Below are 24,803 nucleotides of genomic sequence, written 5' to 3' on the forward strand. Positions count from 1 at the left end.
ATATCTAATATAAAAAAAAAATATATATAACATTTTCTAGACAATTTAAATATTCCGTAAATAAGCATTACATCGTCTTTTTATAGCTATTTACAGATCACGGTACGAAAGGCTAAATAATCAACAAATAATTAGCGAGTTTACGGAAGTAATTTCCGATTTTTTTCTTTATTCCCTAGAACTATCATGATTTTATTCTAAGAACTGATTTCGAAGTTCGAAAAATTCAGAGGAAAAACAATTTTAAATTTGGTTAGGTGACAAAGGAATCTATCATTTATTTTGCTTAAGTATAATATCATTAACATAATGATAGAAACATTGTCTTTAAGACAACTTTGTGGGTCACAGCTGCAAGTTATCGAGCGTATGTGGTTAGTCACGTCACATATGAAATTATTAATAATGCCCTGCCCTTATAAGGTTAGCAAATATAATAACGTTTTGTATTTATTCTAAGATCATTCAAAATACAACATTCGTATTATAAATATGTATATTTTTATTTTCTTTTTCAGGGTTACGCAAAGAGCAGAGTACCCATTTTCCGCTAAATTCTGTAGGCGAAATTGACGAAAATCAACGCCGCGCTTTGCCTCAACACCAGAGCGAAAAAATTAAAATATAAAATATAGATATTATTTCCTCTCGAACCCACAATCTGTCGTTTTTACGGTCACAATTTGTGCCCCTGCGCCGCGACTGACGTAAATAAATAAAAAAAATACTGAATAAAAGTATTATTGACAACTTTTATGATTTTATTTTATGATTAATGAACTAAGCTACCAACAAAAAGTGGTATAAGAATTAGATCAGATTTTTTTTTTATTATTACAGTAAAACCTTAGAAATATTTCACGCAAAACATATCTTTGTTTTATATAAATATAGAGCAAATACGCTTTGCTGTGATTAAGGGTAGGCTTTTTTTTTTTAAATTACTAAACGAAATTTACTGCAGTTTTCGCGACAACTGTCTTAACTTATCTTAACATAATTCATGTATAAATTTATATGTACACATTATAATATATTAGTAATGTCATAAAAACATTTTTATACGCTTATTCCCAAAAAGGAAAAAAGTCAAATACAAGCCATAATTGTGAAGCCAGCCAGAGGTGACCTGCAAGTGAAGCTGTAAGCGAACCCCTAGTATATATAATTATAATGAAAAATACATAATACATAATTTTATTTTTATTGTCCGATATGCTATCGGAGCTTTTGAGCGCCTTACATTATTATACCTGTAGTTTCATGTGCAGCTCCATCTAGCGAATGCTTTTGAAATAAAATTTTGTACATAACTAAATATTATAAATGAGACAAAATTCTAATCTTGGCCCGAAAGGATAATAAAATATGAATTAAAAGGTAATTATTTAATATTATTTCAATAAAATCATATCAATTTTGTAACAATATTTGTTTGCGTTTGTTCATAAATATAGCAACACTTGTATTTTGTATTTATGAAAACGTCACTTATTACTTTTTGTAATGAATGTGAAAATTTAACAAACAGCAAACACTGTGCTTTGTTATGAGTGATAAACACAAGTGATTTATAAGTTGTTAAGATAGTGTTATAATAAAAATGGCAGATTTTGATGCTATATACCCAGAGGAGACTGAACCTGAGGAGAATATAGAAGAGACGCATGTGACATTAGTGCCTGACCCTATTGTTGTCCGAGGAGCTGGTAATATGACAGTGTATGTTTCTTTTCATCAGCTGTTTACGTTTAATTTTATAAATAATGTATTTACCATATGTGTTACTCTTACCGGATCCGTAGCTGAATATGTATTGACAAAGTGCAAAGTTATTTTTGGTTCTTTGTTATTAGTTTATGTCATTGAACATTTTCTCGAGAATATTGACCAAATGCCAAAATTGTTACCTCTTACTATTATTGAAGACAAAGTAATAAATAACTATATCTTAGCAATATTTAAAAATTTTTAATCAGTTATGCATGTATACTTTTTAAAACAAATAAATAGACAAAAGAAGGCAGACTGTATTTTTATATAATTTCATTGGTAATTTTCTATTATTATGAATTTATTACTACAACAAAGTAATGCCATTATTAAATAGAAAAATGTAAAAGTAAAGAGTATTTCAATAATTAAACCTTGGTTCTACAGAATTAAAGATTAGTGTAACAAATTCAATGTTAACCTTATTACCACACCAATTTCAATGCCTTACTCATATTGTGGTGAAAGTTTACATTTATATTTTTACTATAATTACTATAGGATTTATTATATATAGGAATTTAGCTTATTTATTTTCTAGTTATGAAACAATATATATAAAACAAACAGTAAATGTTAAGAGAAGTTACCAAAATACAATAGCAAAGACATGGAGCATTTAAATTGGTTAAGCCGTTTCTGGAATTAGCATTCAAAAACATACAGACAAACTGAAAAACAGATATTCATTTTAAAATGCCGGCTCTTCTCAGCAGAACTGCCTTCCGAACCGGTGGTAGCTTTTTATTCATATGTTCATTCGACGATTGAAAAGTGCTTATAATAAGTTTATTTGAATAAAGAATATTTTGAATTTGAATTTGAAAAATCCTTGTCTTGGGTAATAGAACCCAAGATAAATACCCCAAATAATAGACATGTATAGACAAAGCAATGAGTTACAGTTTTATTGTATGTATAGATAGGAAACAGGTTTTCTTTGTATATATATCATTTGTAATTGTATATCAAATTATTTTAAATTGAATTAATGTTAAATACAATATATTTTTTAGGTTAATGAACACATTCAGCCTTCCTAATGACTTTATTTTTATGAACAATTTTTATGTTTGTTCAATATCATCTATAATTTTTGAAGTAGGTTAAAGATAAATACCTACATTATTCTTATAAAAGTAAATTCAGTAAAAATTATGCATTAGAATGTATTCACCACTTGAGGAAGTGAAATATTTATTTACATTTCCATTTCTTCGCTCTGGTGTCGAGGCAAAGTGTGGCGTTGAGTTCTGCTGCTCAACACCCAATGCCTTCAGAATTGCCTACCTCTGCTATGTGCAGAATACAGTATGAAGCTGTGAATGTTAATAACTAGAGCTGGTAACTGGGAAAGTTATACACTATAAAAATAGTGTATAACTTTTTTAAGGTAGAGTTAACACACTATTCTCCACTTTTTAGAGAGAGCATTAAGAGGCAGTTTTTCAAAGATAATATATTTTATATGTTCTTGACCTTAAAAATTGTTATAATGTATTTTTATATAGACCGAGTAATACCATAAATGTCATTCAATTTTCTGCAGGTATTCTTTCGATAGATGACATTTTTATGCATGACTAGCGACATGGCTTCATGCACATAAAATTGTTGTTATATTATTGCCAAATTATAAAAAAAATCTTCCATAAAATGTAGTCTGTGTGATTCTGATGAATCTATACTAATATAATAAAGCGGAAGACTTTATTTATTTGTTTGTTTGTTTGAACGCTAAGATCTCTGGATCTACTGGTCCGATTTACTATGTTTTTGTTTTGTATGAAAGCTGCATTCTTCAGAAGTGCTATAGGCTATATAACATTACATTACACATATGTTCTAATAAATTTAAATACTTTCTAATTTGACATGCAATTTATTCTGCCATGTTAATAACAATCATCGTTGCTAAGCACCGGTTTGCAAAGTTTCTTTGTTGTTTTAAGAAAATGTTACCCAAAATGAACTTATATTTAGATATTCATCCTTATAAAAATAAATATCTATAATATTTAATAAATATTGTTATAGTTCAAGCAGGCGTAGCCGCGTCCGGGTCCACTAGTATAATATATTACTGTAAAGTTTCATCTAAATTTGTTTAGTAGTTTATGTGGTAATGTGGAATAAAAAAATTAGAATACTGTGAGGATCTATATCCTCACAAATTTTCACACTTATAACATTAGTAGGAGTAGGAAATATTGCATTTTATTTAATGAGCCCTTTTATTTATTTTTATGCACATTGAACGAAAAATTGGTTCAAATTGTTTTGTTGAACAAGTTTGTTGCCCCTGCTTTTTGAGGTAGAAAATTTTTATAAACATGTTTGAAGAGATTGATGAGGACGAAGCGAAAGAGGTATGTAGAGACCATAGCATTTGGCGCTCTGTTCTCTCAGATTTCTCCGCGCTAGGAATACAGCGCGTAGCTAAATCACGTTAAATTTTTATACCAAATAAAATTGTAAACAGAACTATGAAATGTATATTTTCTGGATTTTTTTATGTGGGTTGTTTGTTGCTTGATGACCTCTGAATAGTGTATCTATTTTCCATGAACCATATCCTGTTACATGATAATCTTAAAACCAATTGACAACACACGTCATATGAAACCAGATATAATATTTGAAATTTTAAGCTGCCATAAAACTTTATTAAATTCTATGCGGCCATTGTGGCGCCGCTGCACAACACTTCACTGGTAAATATTCGACGGACTTCGATACTTTACTTATTTATATTACCATTTCTCCCCTCTGGTGTCGAAGAAAAGCGCGGCGTTGAGCCACTCATCACGCAATGCCTCCAGAATACGGCAGAAAGTGGGGAACGGAGTGTCTTAACAATAGGTTCCCTCTTCCTACCCTGCTGTGTGCGGGATACAGCGTGAAGCTGTTTTTTTTTTACTAAATAGAAATTGAAAAACATCTAAAAATATATTTATCTCAATTACAGATTTGGTTTAAGCAACCGTTTCAATGGCGAATTTCCCTCTGGACTGCAATCTCGTGTGGCGCCCGAAGAATACCAAGCGACGGTTGCTCGTATCAATAGTGTATTGAAGAAGACATTGCCAGTCAACGTGAAATGGTTGTTTTGTGGGTGCGTGTGCTGTTGCTGCACACTCGGTTGCTCTCTGTGGCCCGTCATTTGTCTTAGTAAACGGGTAGGTATTGCAACTATACGTAATTTAGACTTTTAAAATGTATTTGGTAATGGTAATATTTTAAAAATATATCACTTTTATATACATTTATATATATGGTTCGATTTTTTTAATGATTGAGTTAGTGTTGAAGTTAGAGTTAATATATATACTTATGGACTCACTGTCAGTATTTTTTTATCATCAATTAACCTAATAGTCTCAAATTGATATAGATAGTTAAAATAAATTATTTGTTTAAGTTATATTCAAGTGCCTTGATCTATTTATATTCTTCACTAAAACACTTCTACCTCTCTTACTACTCACTCTTCCTTCATAAATCTTCTTTGTTCATCTTTCATCACTCATTCTATCGAAGTGACTAAACCACCTGAGCACGTTCTTCATCATTCTCACCGTGAGATCTTCGCAACTATCTACCACTGTAGATACTTTTTATTATGGATTCGGTCAGTACCAGGATAGTACCGCGCATATTTTTTATCACAACTCTGTCAAATGCCTTTTCCAAGTCCTCAAAAGCACAGAAAACTTTTTGGTTAACAGGAACGAATTTTTCCGTGATCATGCGCAAGGAAAAGTTCTGAGCCATACATCCTCTAGGTCTAAACCCTCTTTGGGCCTCCCACAATAGCCTTTTGGATCTGTTGCATTCTTCACGGTAATATTTTAGCATAAACTTTACTACCCAAGCGAATAGCCTAAAGCTTGCGCAGTTTATCAGTGAACCTTTGCGTTTATACAAAGGCACGATGACTGCACTCGCCTGCTCCCGCTGATGGGCATAATTACAATTATTACCTTTTCCCCCTCTTTGACAAGACAAAGCATGGTGAATTTTGGTGGGAAAGTAAAGACGGACTCCTGATGTCCTTCAACAAGTTTTAATGACCACTGGTTTTTTTAAGCATACTAAAAGAATAAATTAGGTATAAAAATGTCATAGTTCTTTTGTTAATGTTCAAATCCACCACTCTGCACTTCCTTGTACTTTCAGGTAAATACAAAATTCAAACATAAATTAAACAATTTATATATAATTTTTCATTTAATTTTCACAGACACAACACTCACTGAATAAACTGCTGGAATGGGAGAATAGTCGTCTTTACAATAAACTAGGTTTGCGTTGGCGTCTCACTAAACAACACTGTGACTCGTCGTCCATGATGGAATACGTTCTGCTCATAGAATTCATACCCAAAATACCAATATACAGGCCAGATTAAAAATTAAATGTAAATAAACAAATAGGCGTGTTACGCAACTCGATTGTGTATCCGAAAAATCGATTGGAATTTTGTAAATATCGAATAAGTGGTTATACGCTTTGTGTGTACATTTAGAGGTGAGCGAAACGCTTGCTGCGTATCATTTCGCTAAAAGCTATATACGGTGTAAATTCTAAATAACGTTACTTTTAGTTAGGGAGGCGAAGCAGCAAACTGTGGAGTCACTCGAGCGTCATTGAGACCTATTGGGTTGCGAAACTTAGATGATAACAAGAAAAAAATGTCATATAAAAAATTTCGTTTGACCGGTGGGTTGAGGGGCTATAGATTTTCAAAAATGTAAAAAAAAACTGTTCCATGGACGTACTCGAGCGTGTCAGATATTGTCAAAGTCAAAGTCAAAGTCAAAATATCTTTATTCCATAAAAATGCTTAACATTCACTTGGACATGTCATAAAAGATAAAAAAAAAAATGGAAAACAAAATAACCAAAAAAAATGTGCAATTTTGACTTGAAAAAAGCCCGTTCAAATGGTTGAGCTCATGAGAAGATACAGGCAAAGAAACTCATGGCCACTCTTTTTAAATGCCAACATTTGTTATAAATCACAATTAACAATTTTAACTTAGAAATAGAGCAACTCATTTCCAAACATCTTTATCGCGAACATAATCATTAACAGAGTAATATGCTTTTTGGCAGAGCCTGTGCTTTACCACTTTTTTAAATTTGTTCAGTGATAAATTAACCACGTCGTTTGGAAGTTTGTTATAAAAGTGTATACTTTGACCTACGAATGAGTGAGACACTTTATGGAGCCTAGAGAAGGGCACAGCAAGCTTATTTTTATTTCTTAAATTATATTGATGGAGGTCACTGTTTTTATTAAATTTATTAATATTCTTATGCACATATACTAAGTTGTCGTAAATATATTGGGAGTGTAGTGTGAGGATGTTAAAGTCTTTGAATTTATTCCTTAGTGACTCCCGTGGACCCATTTTATAGACTGTTCGGACAGCCCGTTTTTGGAGCACAAAAATGGTATCTATGTCAGCGGCACTACCCCAAAGTAATAGGCCGTAAGACATAATGCTATGAAAATAGCTGAAGTATACTAAACGCGCGGTGTCAACATCGGTCAGTTGACGAATCTTGCGGACAGCATACGCTGCCGAACTAAGTCTACCAGATAAAGTTTCTATATGCGGACCCCATTGTAACTTAGCATCTAATGTTATACCTAAGAAAACAGTTTCATTAACTACTTTAAGTTCCTTATTGTTCATCAAAACCCTGGTTTCTACTTGTTGAACATTCTTAGTAAAGAACCTGATACATTTAGTTTTACTACTATTTAAAAGCAAGTTATTGGCACTAAACCAGCGCAATATCCTAGAAAGAGCATTGTTTACATCGTCAATTTCCAATTGCTGTCTATTAACCTTAAAAACTAAAGATGTATCATCTGCAAACAACACCATTTCACAGATATCTCTCATTGGTATCATCAATTGCCTACGTCTTCTTAAGCATGAAAATATGTTAATCTGACAGTTTCCATGGTGGAGGTGGTCGTGCGTAAGAGTTAAAAATGGCAAAAAAAATAATATTGTCGAGCGCGTCAGATTTTCTAAGGGGGTGTTAAGTGAACCTAAAAAAAAGCTCTTATGTAATAATCTGACGATTTGGATGTGACGCAAGCTCGTAATCGTTGATTGTAAATGCAAAAAAAATTCGTCATCTTGAAATACTCGAGCGCGTCAGATTAAGATATATATGGTTCATCTTCATGCCCTAGACGTGATATCTCAAAATCAGACGATTATCTGAAGGGACTTGCTTAATCTGACAATTATTAACATTTTTTTAAGCCAATACAAGAAACAAGTCAGCTTTACGTTGTATCCCGTACACAGCAGGGTAGGCAGAGGGAACCTAAGGTTAAGACACTCTGTTCCCCACTTTTTGCCAAATTTTGAAGGCATTGAGTGTTGAGTAGCAGCACTTAACGTCACTGTTTTGCCTCGACACCAGAGCGAAGAAATGGAAATATAAATTTCAATAAATATTTCATCTCCTGGAATGGAGATTGAACCCACAACCAGTCGGTTTTACAGTCACACTCTGTGCCCCTGCGCCACGACTGGCCTCAATTTTTTTATTCATTGAACGTAATCAATAGAAAAGCTCAAGAAATAGAATGTATGTTTGAAATAGAATACTTGTATTTATGAAAAAAATCTACAAAAAAAAATACTTTTTCAAGTATTTTTTTAAATTATCTTCTTTATTGATGAGTTAGGGACTAATAAAAAAAAGAAAGAGGGAGATAGGAATAGAAATACGGTGAGAGGAATATATGCAATTCTTAGGTACATCGAACTTTATCGATCAATTTCTATTACTTCGGCTTGCGGAATTTGTCAGATTATATATTTTTCGTAATCCTTGAATGATTCCCTCCAAAATAAAAAAAAAATTAGCCGCGCTCGAGAATGTCCAGATAACGTTTTTTTTTTACAACTTTGGAGCCCTCCCCCATCTTTGCGTCACTCTCAAATTGTCAGATTAGTGGAATATACACGATTTAGCATGTAACTAACTTACCCTATCTTAATCTGATGCGCTCGAGAATGTCCGATGATAATTTTTTTTTTACTAATCTGATCCTTTATCCTAGACGCGCGGCTATACATATGAAGCTAATATTTGGTGGAAGTACGTAACCGAGTACAAGGAATCCCCAGTATCTTAATCTGATGCGCTCGAATGACTCCACAAAGTCCCCTCTTCGCCGCCCCTACTATTTCAACTATACACTTTTTACAGGTTGAAATAATTACTTTGGTTGGTATAACTTGTTTTCGATAAAACTATACACTATAAATTACTGTAACTGAGACTGGTTGTAGATTCGATCCCCGCACGGGGAAATTAAATATTTACTTAAATTTATATTTCCATTTGTATGCTCTGGTAAAATGGCGTAGCCGTTGAGTACATCGTTTAGTTTCGCCACTCAACACGCAATGCCCCCAGAATTCGACGGAAAGTGAAGGGTGGAGTGCCTTGACTAGGTTTTCTGTACTGTGTGCGGGATACAGCGTGAAACTGATTTATAAATCACTTCGAACAGTAAGTACGAAATTTCCAAAATTAGGTTTGATATTTGTATTACCATGCATGTGTAGAACATTTAGTTGTTTGGTTGTGATATAAATGTTAAATTCTCAGTTGCTAACTAAAAAACTTTTAAACAAAATAAAGTCAAAATGATATATATACTCTATTTCACGGCCATTTCATATAAGGCTCTAAAACGTATTATACCTTAGTGTCGTTATAAAGAGTTTACACTGTAGTATGTACTAGCAAAAAAAACACAGATTTTCTATATAATAGAATCTGTTTACTTTATATTACTACTTAAGTAGATTATCGATTTTAAACTATTCGATTATTTTTCATGTAGTATTATCAATTCGTCCGATTCGCAAATCGATTTTTTTTATAATCGCTCACCTTTAATATAGATGTCACATTAAATTGCAAGCTTCTTGTTGCTTTAAAGCGGATGTTATCTTAATGTGTAATATAACTTTAGTATTCAAAATTCTGAGATGAGGCTAAAAAATTATATGTAATAATTGTTTTTTTTTAAATGTACATTTAATTTTGCAATTAATGTTTTCCTTCGCACAATCATCTCACACACAAACATTGCTTCAGATAGTCAACATATCTGATAGTTTATGTTACTTACTGCCCATTTATAAACTAATTACGAATTTAAAATTTACTTAATTTAAAAAAAAATGTTAAGTGATCATAAGAGGCTGTAAATTACGTCAAGCGAATGTTTCTGTATCCTTCTGTCCTACACATTTGTGGGGAGGACGGGGATGATCTGTGTTTACTCCTAGAAATTATTAATAAAATAGTAATTCCGAAAATATGTTTGTATATTATATTTTGAAATTTGATGTCAAGAAATCTAGGACACCTTCCCACCTCTTAACGTCTGACGTAATTTATGGATGGCCCCCCAATATGAATTTACGAAAGGAACATTAAAATATGAATTAATTAGTTTTATTTTTGTTAATGTGTCGAAATCCGAATTTTTATGAACAATTCTTTGTCGATGAACACAAATATAGTTGTATTTTATGTACCTGAATGTCAGTATAATAAATAAAGGTAAAGGTGATAATCCGTAAAGCCATTACATTGCAAAACTACGGAATTTTGATTTATGATGTTAGTTCCACTAATAATCTAGTCTGAAATTGTATTAAAATTATTTTTCATAAGGCACAGACTAAAAATGGTTGAAAATGTGTAAAGTTGAGGCAAAAAACCTTTTATAACTGCTATCTAATATTTATCACAAATTATTATTCGTAGATGCTATATACTATTCGTGCTTGGCTCTTTAGTACATTATAATAATAGTCTGGTCAAGTTAGCTACAAGTATAGTAGTCATATAAAATCTCACTTTGAGAGTACACCATTACTGTTGCTTTTGGTAATGCAACTTATTTATAGTTATGTATGTAATTCTGTTATTTGAAATGTTTATTTTGTCGACACTGTAAGTTATATTTATATTAAATATATGTATTTATCAATATATGGCAGACCCTGGTGATAGCCGGGATTAATGCCAGGAAGAAGATATGTAACTTTAAGTATAAACTTTATATCATCACCTTAAGATGGGTTTAATTTAACAACTTTTAGTGCAAACTAATATCACGAAAGTAATGCAAGTATAGTTTTATAATGTAATTTTGGCGATGTTCACTGCAGAAAAGTAAGAAAGCATGAAGGAAGAGAAAAACGTTAGGAAATACTTCGGGACTGTGTTATTAGGCAAGTAATCGTTTATAGTAGTATCTATATATTAATTTGTTAGATATAATTACCCTTTTTTCCCTTTTCAACAGGTTGTAAATGATTTTTAAGTAATATTAGAGTTTTAATAGTCGAGATGTTGACAAAATATTTAATATTGTTTTTACAATAAAAAGAAAAAAGGAAGGAATAAAATAAATTTGTGTTTCTTGTTTTTAAATAAATTATTAATTAATACATTGAATGGTTTGGTATCGAAGAAGCGCTCCCACTTAGTTTAAGTTTTATACGCTTTCGAAAAACTATTTTACTTTTCTTAATGTGGAATAATACTAAGGAAAGAAAAATATAATAATTTTTATAATTTATGAAATATCTTTGAATGAAATAATTATGAAGTTTTTAGTCAACATCTCTATTGGAATATAAAGCCATATATAAATATTGTGGAACATTTTCTTGCCGCCGCAGTTTTTTAACAACAGTTGAAAAGCGAACAGGGTTTGTTGACATTAAGTTGTAATTTAAGCGGAATGTAAATATTTTAAGTACCTATACATAGATTATTTTTGTTCAAATAATAAAACTCACTATGTGATGATATAAGTGTTTTATTATATGCGTCCGTTATGTTGCACACAATGTTAGTTCTTCCTTTGACCGCTATTCTTTTTAGATGGAATAAGCTAATTTATGGACTTAGTGTCTCGCTGCTGGCTGCCGGCTGGGTAGGCTAGGATAACCCAATTTCAAGTAACTCTTCGAGCTTTGTCGTAACTAGGAAGGCAACATGGGAAATAATTAATTATCCCGAGTGAAAGAAAACTACCTACCATCATGTCTACAGGCAGATTTTGCTGTAAGACGCTGTATTCCGCATATAGCCGTGTAGGCAGAGGAACATCTGTGAACCTAATGTTACGACACTGCGTTACCATTAGGACTCTTACGCTCCACACTTTGCGTGTTGAGTGGCGAAACTTAACGCCGTGCTTTGCTTTGTTCACCAGAGTGAGGAAATAAAAAATATGAAATATAATTATTTTGTCAAGTGGGTATCGAATCCACAACCTGTCTCAATAATTATATTAACATAGCTTTATATTTTCAGCAAGGTCACTATTATTATGCTTACGAGAAAGCTACAATATAGTTTGCAATAACATAGTATGAGGCAAAATAAAACATATATATCATTAATTACATTTTATTATAAATAATTAGATGTTATATACATGAATTTAGTCCAAAAATACTTAAGGCACTTAATGCTATGGTCCCACCAAAATAAACTCTACTTAAAAATAAATGACACAAAATAATCTTACAAAAATACATTATACAGAACGCTGATAATATTAATTATTGCCGTAAAAACTTAAAAACAACATGCCTTTGGCAACATAGATTTATTTTTCGGTTTTTGAAAAAGTAAAAATTTACAAATATTAAAATTAAATAACTAAAACTTATTACAAAGCAATAAAATATTCCTAGTCCTGTTACAGTACATTTCTAATAAATTTTAAATATTAGTGTATAGGAAAGTTATTTTGAGTTACATTTCGCTATGATGAGTGGCGAACTAAGGGGGTGAGGGGGGGGGGGGGGGGGTGTTTGACCCTGGCCTCTGGTTCTGGGGGGCCTCCAAATGGTCCCTTGATCAAACCTAAACAAGGCTTTGAAAAAACGCATAGTACCTACTCAAGAGGTAATTTGGGATTGGAGAACTAATAAGTGCAGCCTGTACCGGTAGTTTACATTATATAAATTAAAATTACTTTTAACTTTATAATGTCCATTTAGTTTGCATGTAGTTCTAGTTTCGTAGTTTTTTACTTTCTTGATGATTAGCCACTTATAGCGAAGTTCTTAGGGGTAGCGGGATTCGTATCCGCGCTTCTTAATTTCTTTTCTTCCTTTCTTAGAACGGCTAAGAAATCCCCTTTGTTAGCCGTAAACTACTATTAACTGCCAAATTAATATAATTATTATTAGCAAAGTGTGACTTCCTCTAAATAAAATCATAGAAAAGTATGTTTAGTTAATTATAACAAAACACAATAAGCCACAGTTTGATAATCAAAGTGTGAATACATAAAATATCTTGGCCATAAGTTATACTGCATTATATTAACATTGGTAACTTTTACTATTCTTTGACAATTACAAACAAATATTTAATAGGACCTTCTTTCTTTTACCATGAGCGTTTAACGTAAACGTTTCCTGTATATCTCAAAATTATAACGAAAACCGAAGTCTTAAAACATTTTAGGTATTTATTGCTTCTAACGTGAAGTGTTGCCAATTTTAACATAAATAAATAACAGTAACTGGCATGCCTTTATGTATTAATCAGATCTTTGATAACACAACCATAACAAATAAAAAACAGAACCACAATATTTACATAGATAATAATTTTTCTCGTAATAAAAGTTATCTACAATTCTGCGGATGCCATTTGTAATTAAGGTCAATTTATTTATATATCTAGTTAGAGCTAATTTGTTTAATATGGCGAAAATGTGGAACCGCAAAATAATTGTAAACGTAATATTTTTTGTGTGTAACAGTTACTACAATCCACATGCTTGTATTTCTCATAAAAAAATAAATTTATTATAGGAAATAAATAAAAAAATTAAAACACAACGACCGCATAAAAGAGCATATCTAGATCTTCAAAATTAAATCATGGCTAAGAACATTAACATTACTCGATTAAGTCGGCTTTTGAATTAAAAAAATATATCAAAATCGATTCAATAGTTTGGGAGTTACGATACCACATACAGAAAGAAATGTCAACTTATAACACTCTTCTCTCTCTCTCTCTCTCTTCTCTATTTGCAACAGAGTTTTGTGTCACAAGTTTTATTGTGCACATGTATAAAGAGAATTTGTTTTTGAACAGCTCTATTCTATTGCATGAGAATTTATATTATTCGTTATTGAAATTAACATAGTATGCCACAAATAAGTATTTAATTTGGACATGAACATATTACTCTTTATGCTAAGAAAAAAATCGCATCAGTCTTCTTGGAATCCACATTTTATATCACAAAATACATTATTCACATTTATAATTTGACAATTTCTTAAATATATAGAATTGACTGACATTTTGAAATATAATTCTATTGTAATACTTATAAATTTCATTATTATGATTTCAGATACGAAGTAGATATTAGCTGTTAATTTTATTATAGCACAACAAAGTAATTCATTCTATTTATTATAACATAATGTAACAGCAAAAACTCCATATCATTTATATATTGGATTTAAAACATAATTTACATTATTTTTATGAAATAAATATACAATAAAATTTTCTAATTACTGGTATTATTGCAATACATGATCTACTGCCTACACAACACGATTACAAGACAAACAAGACTAACTCATTTGTATATAATTCGCTGGAAATTGTCCTTTGAGGCCGTTACACTCACCAAAGTACCATTCCTCGTTGATCTTCGACAGTACTGAGATTCTATCGCCTATTCTGAATACCAGATCGCCCGCTTGCACCGCATCGAAGTCGTATATTGCTATCGCTTGACCTCTCGTATTGGGCCTCTCGTTCGGTAATGGAACTTTGACCTCTACGTAATTGGACGGGAAGAGGCCTTCCGCGCCGCTTCTCAACCTTCCGTACATCCATTCGTCGTTCACTCGTCTCACTAGCGTTATTCTCGAGTTTGCCTGAAAAGTCGTGACAAAAGAATTACATTTTATTTTACAAAGCATTGCAGTGTGAATAACTATAATTTTCATATATATAGAAGAATATGCAACTCTAGGTCATTTAGTTAGGTTAGAATATGATGAGAGACTTGTGGTTTGCCCAAAACAATTAGGCAAAACATTATTTAGTAATTCATTTCGTGTTAAACTTAATTGTAAAGAACAAAGTGATTCGTCACTATTTTATTATTAAACCCACCATGTAGAAAAAAATAATAAAAATTATATTCGTATTACAATGTTTAAAATACATATTTTATCAGTTTAACATATATTTATATTTTATAGCTGCACCTACGTGCCTTGTCTTGAAAAAAACTCGTATGAAATAATTGAATAGACCGATGTAGGCTCAACAATGTTAAAAATGTCTTAATAGTTGCAGCATTGTTCGAGTTAAGGTATGTACAACGTTCTCATCCTATTATTATACGACATACATCTTTAAACAATTTTGTATTAAAGAAAGTGAGCGGTAAGAGAGGCAGGGAGAGACCTCGGTTGACCTTAGAAAACACAGTATCAAAGATACTGGAGGAAGGTTACGTAAAAAGCATGAGGACCACCGAAGGGCACGTATGAAGAGGTTGATGACAGTGGACGAGGCGAAAGAGGTATGTAGAGACCGTAGCGTTTGGCGCTCCATTCTCTCTGACTACCCCGCTAGGGGTAAAGCGTGAAGCTATGTATGTATGTATGTATGTATGTATGTGTTAAAGAAATTTTAAATCATTATCATTATCAATAATTACAAAAAATTATAGATGCAGATTAAGATGAAATGGGCGATTTAAACAACATTTCTGTAATATATATTTTTTCCTTATCCCTATCCCTTACTCATTTAGTACAAAGGGAGACTTCCAATATTCATGACGTAGTATAGTACCTACACTGCGAAAACTGACCGCGAGAGTAACGAGTTCAATTTATATGGTTGGAATGAAATTTTCAGGACTTTCTCCACCTTCACGCTTTATCCCGTAGCAGGTTAGGCACAGGATTTTTTTGGGTTAAGCACGCTTGTGCCTTACGCCACAACTGGCTGTCTAACAAACAAAGATATTAATCATTAATCTAATCAAATATAACACATCCGTCTAGTGTTTATGTTCCCGATAAAACAATGATTCACTTTATAATTATCAAAAATATAAATACTGTTATCAATAACAAAATATTTGCGGAATAAACAAAGACTATTCAAATACAAATCTTATCTTTTATCTTTCCTTACTTTCAAATTTCAACCATTAATAATAATTAGACGTTGCACAATTTAATAACCATTTTCATTCGAAAATTGGTAATTTTATATGTATAAAAAAAATGAACTTCACTCTATATCCCGCACACAGCAGGGAATCTAGTGTTAAAACACTCCGTTCCCCACTTTCTGTCGAATTCTGGAGGCATTGCGTGTTGAGTGGCGGAACTTAACGTCACGTTTTGCGATATCAAGATCTTGAGAAATGAAAAGTAAAAAAAAATCCTAAAATCAAATCTTCACAGCCATCTACAGCTAACTGTAGAGCGGCCACAACTTGTCGACCTTACTGTAGGTCATGTACATTAGATAGTTTCTTTAAAAGTGTTCATAACGTAGCTTACACAAATAAATAATAATGCATTTAATACAAATAAACCTCGTACAAATTAATTTTAAACGACCATTCCATTAAAATATATAAATTTAATATAACATATAATTAGCAAGTTGGTGGAAGTCGTCGATATCGAGTTCCTGTGCGACAGCGATACGCGTAATGGAATTTTTATCAGTGAAATAAAATACTGCAAATCGCCTACGTTCATTATATTGTGATAATTGCAAAACAAACATACTTATGTACAGAAATACAGACCGCTTACGTCATACGACTATACGCGTATACAATTTTCGCACTGACGCACATACCATGTGCAAAGTCAATACAATGGATTTACCAATACCTTTATTTTTGTTTTTTTTTGCTTCACCTTTGGCCGGTAGTCAAAGGGAACCTAGTAAGAGATAATATTGTCACATCACGCACATTTTTCATCATATTCTGGAGGCTTTGCGTGTTAAGTGGCGGGATTCAATGGTGCTCTTTGCCTTGACACCAGAGTGAAAAAAATATTATTTTATTTATTTAAATAGTGAATTATTACAGAGTAATTACAAATTCAAGGTACAATATTAATAAACTCATTCAAGTTTTACCGGGCATCAGTGTCGGCAAATGGGCTATATGAATAAAAACGTGTGAAAACATTAAATATTTCATTAAAAAAATAAAAGTGATTACAATATTTTAGGAATTCTAAATTACAATATATTCTCTGATTATAATTTAATCAGTAATTAACTGAACAAAAACCACACACGTATATCATTTAGTATCTACCTAATTACTACTGGTACTTTAAAATATGCAAAGTAATTTCCCAGTGAAAGCTATATGCTATACTAAAACACAAACCTAATATTATCTACACGTAAGAGGAACAAATTACAAAAACAATGTCATAATGATAATTGCTGAACAAGCGCTAACTGCTTTGTCCATGAAAAGCGAGATAAATTTAGATAACTACCTACTCCTACAGTACGGCCAACAAGTCGTGGGCGCCTAGAAGCTGATTTTGTGAACTTTTGCGCATGCAAATATTCAAAAGTAAGAAAAATCCTAGGTAATATCAAATATGCGCGCCGTCTACAGCTAACTTCAGGGAGGCCACGACTTGTTGACCGGACTGTACTAGCTAGCACTAGGGTTTTAGAGCATTATGATGCAAACTAGGCGATATTTTGCAAAGAGGACTTACGTCATAGTAGTAGCTGTAGTGAGTTAATTGTAGTTAAATAGCTTAACCTTAAGTCTATAACACTATACCTACCTATAATTTATTAGAAAACATTGCCTCAGAATGAAACGTACGTATACGGAACCGGATATATCTGATAACATATAACAGCTTTTAAACGACTGCCAATTTCAGCAATAAGCAATACATACCTACCTTTATATAAAGCATACATTTCCGTTATTACATTATCTAAATTATTACTGAATATAAATAATATATTTTAAATATTATAACTGTATTCTTTTACTATACAAAAACGCTAAGTACAAAGTACAAAATTAACGTGATATCAGTGAGTTGTAAATAAATTTAAAATCAGCTTCTCAATGTTTGCCGCACACTGCAGGGACAGATAGAAACTAGTGTTAAGACACTCCGTTCTCCATTTTCTCCCGAATTCTACAGACATTACTTGTAGAGCGGCGAAACTCAACGCCGAGCTTTTGTCTTGGTGTCAGAGGGAAGAAATGGAAATATTAATAAATAATAATTCATTCTCCCGAGTGAGGATCGAACCCACAACCGTCGCGTTACAGTCACACTCTACTACCTATTACCTTTGCGCCGCGACGGCATCAAATAAATAAACATGCACAGTGCAAATTGTCCGTGAACTTGTCACCACTAAAATAAAATAATAAAACATAAATTCTAATATATAAAAGCCAAATAGTTGGCCTTAAGCCATATTTGTAGACGTAAACAACGAAAAATAAACCATATAATATTTCATAATAAAACATATTTTTTTTTTTAATAAGAACAATATTATCAAAATGACATACGTGATCATAAAATGTCGTAACGATGCAATAAAATTTATCTTCAATCGGTCAACAAACCTCAATCAATGAGATGTCGAACCTTTAAGAAACAGTTATAAATAGATCACTTCCTTTTAGAGCTTATATACGCTAATACGCATACATAGTAAGCATTTTAATTTATTAATTGTCTATATATATAAAATCGAAAGGTCACTCACTCATCACGAAATCTCAGAAACTACATGTGCTAGGAATCTCAAATTTTGCATAGGAGTTATTTATAGGATGCTCGCTAAGACGGGAATTTGCAATATACGACTTCTAAGGGGTTGTTTTACGGGTTGAAAGTGTGTATGAAACTTCGTTACTACAAAACGTAGGTACTCATGGAGACAGAAATTAATTATAACGTAGTTCACACAGGCGAAGCCGCGGGCGGGCCGCTAGTAATATTATAAATATGTCAAGAAATCGTATGATTTATTTTTATATTATTTTTATACAATTCTGTTATTTTTTTTGTCAGCTTTCAGCAAAACTGCCTTCCGAATAAGTCTAAGGTTTATGTTTAATTAATAATAATTTCTTTTTGTAATTGTTAACTCAAATTTTGAAAAATTGTATAATTTTTTTTAAATACAACAATATTAGTTTGAGATCAGTTGGCACAACTGTGCGACTTATTGTGGATTCGATTCCCACTTGACAAAATAAATAATTGAATATTTTCATTTTTTCGCTCTGGTAACACTGGAAGTAAAGAAAACTCTATACTATAGAAGTGTATTGGTACGACGCGTTGTCTATTTATAAACCGCCTTCTGCATTTACCGACATGACACGCAAATGTGCACGGTAAACAATCTTGGAGATGTTTCTTGGAAAATTTATTAAATGCCTCAATTATCAATGAAGGGTACTTGTATTGTCTGACGAGTAATTAGGTGAAGCCGACCGCCCGTATGACAGGGTTAAGGGTCAAATCTTTATTGCAAGTATTTAGGACTCATCTGAAATATTAGGTTTGGATTTGGGGGGGGAATTGTTTCTTTTTGTATTAATAAAATAATATATAGTATATTAAACGAATTTTGATTTATATATACTATAAATATGTTGTTTTTATATTGAAATTAATGTTTATACGTTAATAAAATTTCAGTAACTTTTCACTGTTACAAGTTATTTTAGCGTTATCTCTTTTAAGGAACAAATTAACAAAATACTATATAATACGCTAAGGTCGTAGCTAATAACCTATTACTGCTCTTGAGTTGCATATATCCTATTACGTTTTTATTAGTTAGAATCAACTAATTGTATATAAAAATAAATAAAAGAAATAAGATAAATAAATTAAAAATATAAAACTTAAAAATTATAGCAAAATATTCGAATATTCAAGAAAAGCGCGTATTATTTGTTTCTATCCAATAAAATACAAAATAAGTATATAACGTAAAAACAAAATAACCAAGCAGTATAATATTGCAAAATACTTACGGAGAAACATAAATCTTCATGATGACCCGTGAAATAATCGAACAGTGCTACAGCATACGGCTCTTTTTCATCAGAAATATCTAATGACTCCAAATCTGGTATATCATCAGGCCATACTTCTGGAAGGTCATCCTCGATGACTGGCGGAGGTGGCGGCGGGATCGTTGGCATTGGAGGTGTAGCTTCTCTCTCAGGAGATTCTTCACGTTCCCAACTTAAAGGTTTTGAATCCTGCAATATAAACAATAATTAATAAATATGACTTATATTTACACACTATAAATAATTTATCTTATTTTTTATGGTTACTTAGTTATCGCCGCCCACGAGCCCGTGGAACACCAGAGCAGCAGGGGCAGGGGTTTAAAGCAGAGGGGCTTTTTAAAGGTACCCACCCATGTCGTATCGTATAAAATAGGTTCCAATTGAGTTACCAAACTACATTGATAATGGGTTTTATCAATGTTTCCTTTGCCTGGTTAGGTATTTAAGTAAAATAAAAAAGGTATAAGTTAAGTGATGAGCATACTCTAAAAGTGACAAAAACTACTATTGTGTGTTGAGTGGCGAAACTCAACGCCGTGTTTTATTATCATTTGTAGTATTTATATATTAATAAAAAATATTGTATTTTTAGATCAGACATATTGTTAAAATTACCATGGACAACAATAACATTGGAGTTTATTAAACAAATTTAAGTAAACCATCCAATAAATTAATATTTTTAGCAAAAATTTCGCTTGACTATGTAAATAACGATATATTGAGGCCGCAGGTTATTGTACTATAAAGTAGAACTGACTATTGATCATAAATACTTAGTTGCGTGCCAAACATTACACACGTATTTTACAAGTTTAAAATTTTAAATATATGCAAATAACAATCTGCTTTCATTTTCATTCTTTATAATTGATATAACACTAATATGATAGCTAAAGTATGATTTAAACCTAAAATATCATATTAATATTTCGTGAAAAACAATAGTTCTTCTATAATGAGTCGTATTATATTTGATATATTTGTTATTATAAATGTTTTAGGCTGTATAAAAGAGACTATAGACTGTAAATAAGACTTGGACAAACAGAAATGGTCCCATAAAAATGTCCTATATTTTTTTTTATAGAAATGAAAATTAGATTAGCTACGCATGACTGACATACATTCTATTTTAGCATTGTAATGTAACAGCTACGAATAACTTCTAAGGTTTCAAAGCCATATTGCGAAATAATTAATCAAACTATAAATAAAAAGGATGTTTAATTTGAATATAAAGTTAAATAAAAATAAATAAATCAATCAAATAAATCGGCTTCACGCTGTATCCCGCACATAGCAGGGTAGGCAGAGGGAACCTAGGTTGTTAAGACACTCCGTTCCCCACTCACTGCAAAATTCTGGAGTCATTGCGTGTTAAGTAGCAGAACTCAACACCGGAGCGAAGAAATGGAAATATAAAGGTAAATAAATATTTCACTTCTTCGAGTGGGGATCGAACCCATAACTGTCGCGTTACAGTTACAGTCTTGTGTTGTTGCGGCACGACGGCCTAATAATTAAATAAATAATATAAAGTTATAAATTTAATATGGTTATATACCTACACAATCATTTTTAAAATGGCGAAAACACCTTAGTTCAAAGTAAGTTTACTAACCAGTAACAAATTTGCTAAATATTGAAAAACGAACCGTTATTTGTTCTACTTAAATTTTGTCTATTTAACATAAGCAAAGTATATATTTTATGATGTAAATTTTTATGTATGATTCCAGAAAGTTTTTCAATTTGCTTAGGTATTGCAAATATTAATTAAATATAAAACTAAATATATTTATATGAATATAAAATATAATTTTATGAGATTTTTTTAAAAGTAATTTTCGTGTAATATTTCGAAAAAAAAAAAATTGTTAAATACTCGTTATGTTTTAGGCTCAAAGATTATAAAGAGGAATATGACATTTATAATTCATTTTGTTTTATCGTTGGCTTGATTAGAAAAGGTTGGGTTTACTATTAAATAACAATCTAAAATCTTGTAACTATGTTCACTTAGCCCACCTGCTAAATGACGGAGATACATGAAAAACATATTCAAGGTGTGTTAAAAGTTATATCTAATAATGACGCTTTTAAATAAACATAATAGTTTTTTGTTCATAAAAGAATACATACATTTACGTCAATGCTAGCATATTGCCAGACATTGTAAGAAGTATGAAAAAAAATGTTTCCCCTTGAAATTAAGCTAATAAAGTTATTAAGTATAAATATTAATACTTTAAAACTACATTGAGACAAGTTTAATATTTAATATACCTTTTTATTACCATTTAACAACTATGATTAACCATGCATTTCTTCATCAACTATAAACCATAATATACCTAGAAAAATAATTAACCTAGTAATATCATAATATATCTAGAAGTATATTTAAAAAACTTAAACTGTCTTGCTACAAGGAAAAATAATTTATCTGAGTAGGAATTGAACACAAATCTGTGACATTTACATTCAGGAGCTGTGTCCCTGTACCACAACAACCTCTAAAGTCTGGTTTTCCAAGCTTAACAGTCAAATAGTTTAGATACTAGTTAAAATAAAAAAGTATTACTTACCACACTATCCCCAAAAATACTGTTAATTTTTTGAATTGGTACTGTTGTGTTGATATTCATAGGTGTTTGGAAATTACTACCAAATGTACTTTTTAATAATGCAGAATTATCAGGTGGTTTTGGTCTCGCTGGTTTGGCCCGAATAATAGTTGGACCTTTTAATGGAGGCACCGTATTTTGACTACTTGCATTGCTCAAAGTTTCAAATGAATCAGAGTTGAATATAGGTTTTCTCAACATAGGTTTGTTTGGAATGGGGGGAGAAAATGGATCACTAGTTGAAAAATCATCTAAAGTGTCATCTTTGCTCATTGGCTTTCGAGTATTAAGAAACAAATCAAAATCATCTTCAAACCCACTTTCAGCTTGAGAGGCATTTCCACCACCAAATGCATTATGATGATTTGTAGATGTTGTAGCATCTGATCCAAAACTATCAACACTTAAACCGTCACTACTTGATCTTGTTGTAAAAGTTGGGGAACTAGGTGGAGAAGATAAATCTATTAGAGTTCCCATTTGTATATTAACTTTATCACACTTAGGAAATATTTTATTAGTGTCCATTTCACTATTTATATTTGTAAACATATTAGCTTGACTACTAGCACTTGGATGGTTCACTGTGTTTTTACTTTTTCGGGACAATAAAGATGATAGAACTGTAGGTTTACGTATAAAATGTGATGGTTTATTTATTACTGGTGGTGGAGGTCTTGGTGGTGGTTTCTTCTTTTGTGCATAATTTTGTGGTTCAAACACATCTGCTCCAAAGGGATCATCATTCCAATTGGTTACTGGAGAATACCTAGTTACCATTCCTGGCACACCAGGTGCCTGTCTTGTTGGACCCTTCATACCTGCACAAGAGATACTGCTTTCAGTCATTTAAAATTCATATAAATCATAAAGTTACTTTATTGTAAAATAAATTAAAAACATTATAATTTACGGATGTGTTACTATTAATTTTTAAGGAATTTAACCTGCAGAGAAAATGTAATCCAAGTCACTTGAAACTTATAAACACTTAATGTAAACTTTATGGTGAAGATTATTACAATGAAAAAACTTTAAGTTTTTCTAATTAGAACCGTTTTCAGTAAGAATCACAACAAAACTGCCGTTTACTGCAAATGTAAGGACAATAGCGGATGTATCACTCAACACGATAAGCAATTGATAAAACTTAGATCCACCCACTGGGGCTCATATGCATTTCGCTTTACGCAGTATCATATAAGTACCAGGTACGGGAGAGCACGGCCTTGGTTGAGTTCGTCACAACAACGCACTGCGATATGTAATCTATCTTTTATTTAAAAACACAAACAAAAAAATCATATATCTTAAATTACTCATATAATACTATATTTCCTGCATACCCTGTTTATTAAACAAATCCATTGTAAAAAAAAGCTTGGCAAAGTGCAGACGTAGTGTCACAATAACAGTCCAATTCAATTCGTTCCAGAACAAGTCATTCCAGTTTAAGTACGTTAGATTCTCCAATGTATTACCGATTACCGTAACTATGTAAATTCCATTTCATGAAAAAACAATGAGCACAACAACTTTATCCTTTGAAATACTGCGCAAAATACAATTTTCCTATAACATTACCACAGAGTAAATGACTCACTAATCACAAAACATTACTTCAAATTAATTTTGTAACGTTTGCTTGAAGGAATGTGCAATGTGACAATCTGACAGAAGACAGCTGATAATTTGAAAGTTCTCATATTATTACACTGTGGTCGATTACAAAACCAAAGATAAAAAAAAACATTTTAATGCATGAAATACATTGTGAAATGATAATACCATTTATTTATTATAGTGATGATATTCATAACTATTACTATTTAACACGCTTTTAATAGATCGAGCTGTAACTAAGTAACTATGTAATAAAACCTAAGAAATTGAACTACACGCAGAAAAATGAAACAAAATATATTAGTATTGCTAAACTAAGTAACATGCAATCGTGTTCAATATAACGATCAATATGCTATTCTTATGTGATGAAAACCTTAATACATCAATAGTGCCCTAATACGTAAGGTGAATTAAAAAAAGGAAACCAGTCTTTTTTTAGAAGTACCATAAATAAATGCATTACGGTACCATGTTTACTCCAAAATTCCAAAATACAGGATTTTTTTCATGTTCGTTAGTTGTTATTTCATATTGAATAACATAATAGCAGTTATAGCATTGGA

General features: G+C 31.6%; 2 protein-coding genes across 4 annotated transcripts; one reads left to right on the forward strand and one right to left on the reverse strand.

Annotated features, from left to right (window-relative positions):
- Positions 1–1,462: 1,462 nt before the first annotated feature.
- LOC146536275 (cysteine-rich hydrophobic domain-containing protein 2) lies at positions 1,463–11,649 on the forward strand. The gene is made up of 3 exons (XM_085189793.1): positions 1,463–1,722; positions 4,742–4,952; positions 6,017–11,649. Exons 1-3 carry the CDS (start codon positions 1,604–1,606, stop codon positions 6,182–6,184), a joined length of 498 nt encoding a protein of 165 aa, XP_085045919.1. The 5' UTR covers positions 1,463–1,603; the 3' UTR covers positions 6,185–11,649.
- Positions 11,650–12,244: 595 nt separating this feature from the next.
- l(3)05822 (SH3 domain-containing lethal (3) 05822) lies at positions 12,245–24,287 on the reverse strand. 3 transcript variants are annotated; one of them, XM_085189790.1, is made up of 4 exons: positions 23,961–24,287; positions 22,576–23,449; positions 19,940–20,170; positions 12,245–14,774 (listed from the first exon to the last, which is right to left on the reverse strand). In XM_085189790.1, the coding sequence occupies exons 2-4, from the start codon at positions 23,431–23,433 to the stop codon at positions 14,466–14,468; spliced, it is 1,398 nt and encodes a 465-aa protein (XP_085045916.1). In that variant the 5' UTR covers positions 23,434–23,449; positions 23,961–24,287; the 3' UTR covers positions 12,245–14,465. The 3 variants fall into 3 exon arrangements, with proteins under 3 accessions (XP_085045916.1, XP_085045914.1, XP_085045915.1); XM_085189788.1 differs by having other exon boundaries at positions 22,576–23,435; positions 23,961–24,286; XM_085189789.1 differs by lacking the exon at positions 23,961–24,287 and adding an exon at positions 23,562–23,793 and having other exon boundaries at positions 22,576–23,435.
- Between the last annotated feature and the right edge of the window lie 516 nt (positions 24,288–24,803).

The sequence above is a fragment of the Heliconius melpomene genome, chromosome 9 (genome assembly GCF_056956725.1).
Source record: "Heliconius melpomene rosina isolate 202511_hmr_F chromosome 9, ASM5695672v1, whole genome shotgun sequence".
Classification (NCBI taxonomy): domain Eukaryota; kingdom Metazoa; phylum Arthropoda; class Insecta; order Lepidoptera; family Nymphalidae; genus Heliconius; species Heliconius melpomene.

Coding starts and splice junctions, on each gene's coding strand:
- LOC146536275 (XM_085189793.1), top strand. CDS start 1,604: ATGGCAGATTTTGATGCTATATACCCAGAGGAGACTGAACCTGAGGAG. Junction 1,723..4,741: donor GGAGCTGGTAATATGACAGT/GTATGTTTCTTT, acceptor TCTCAATTACAG/ATTTGGTTTAAGCAACCGTT. Junction 4,953..6,016: donor TCATTTGTCTTAGTAAACGG/GTAGGTATTGCA, acceptor TAATTTTCACAG/ACACAACACTCACTGAATAA.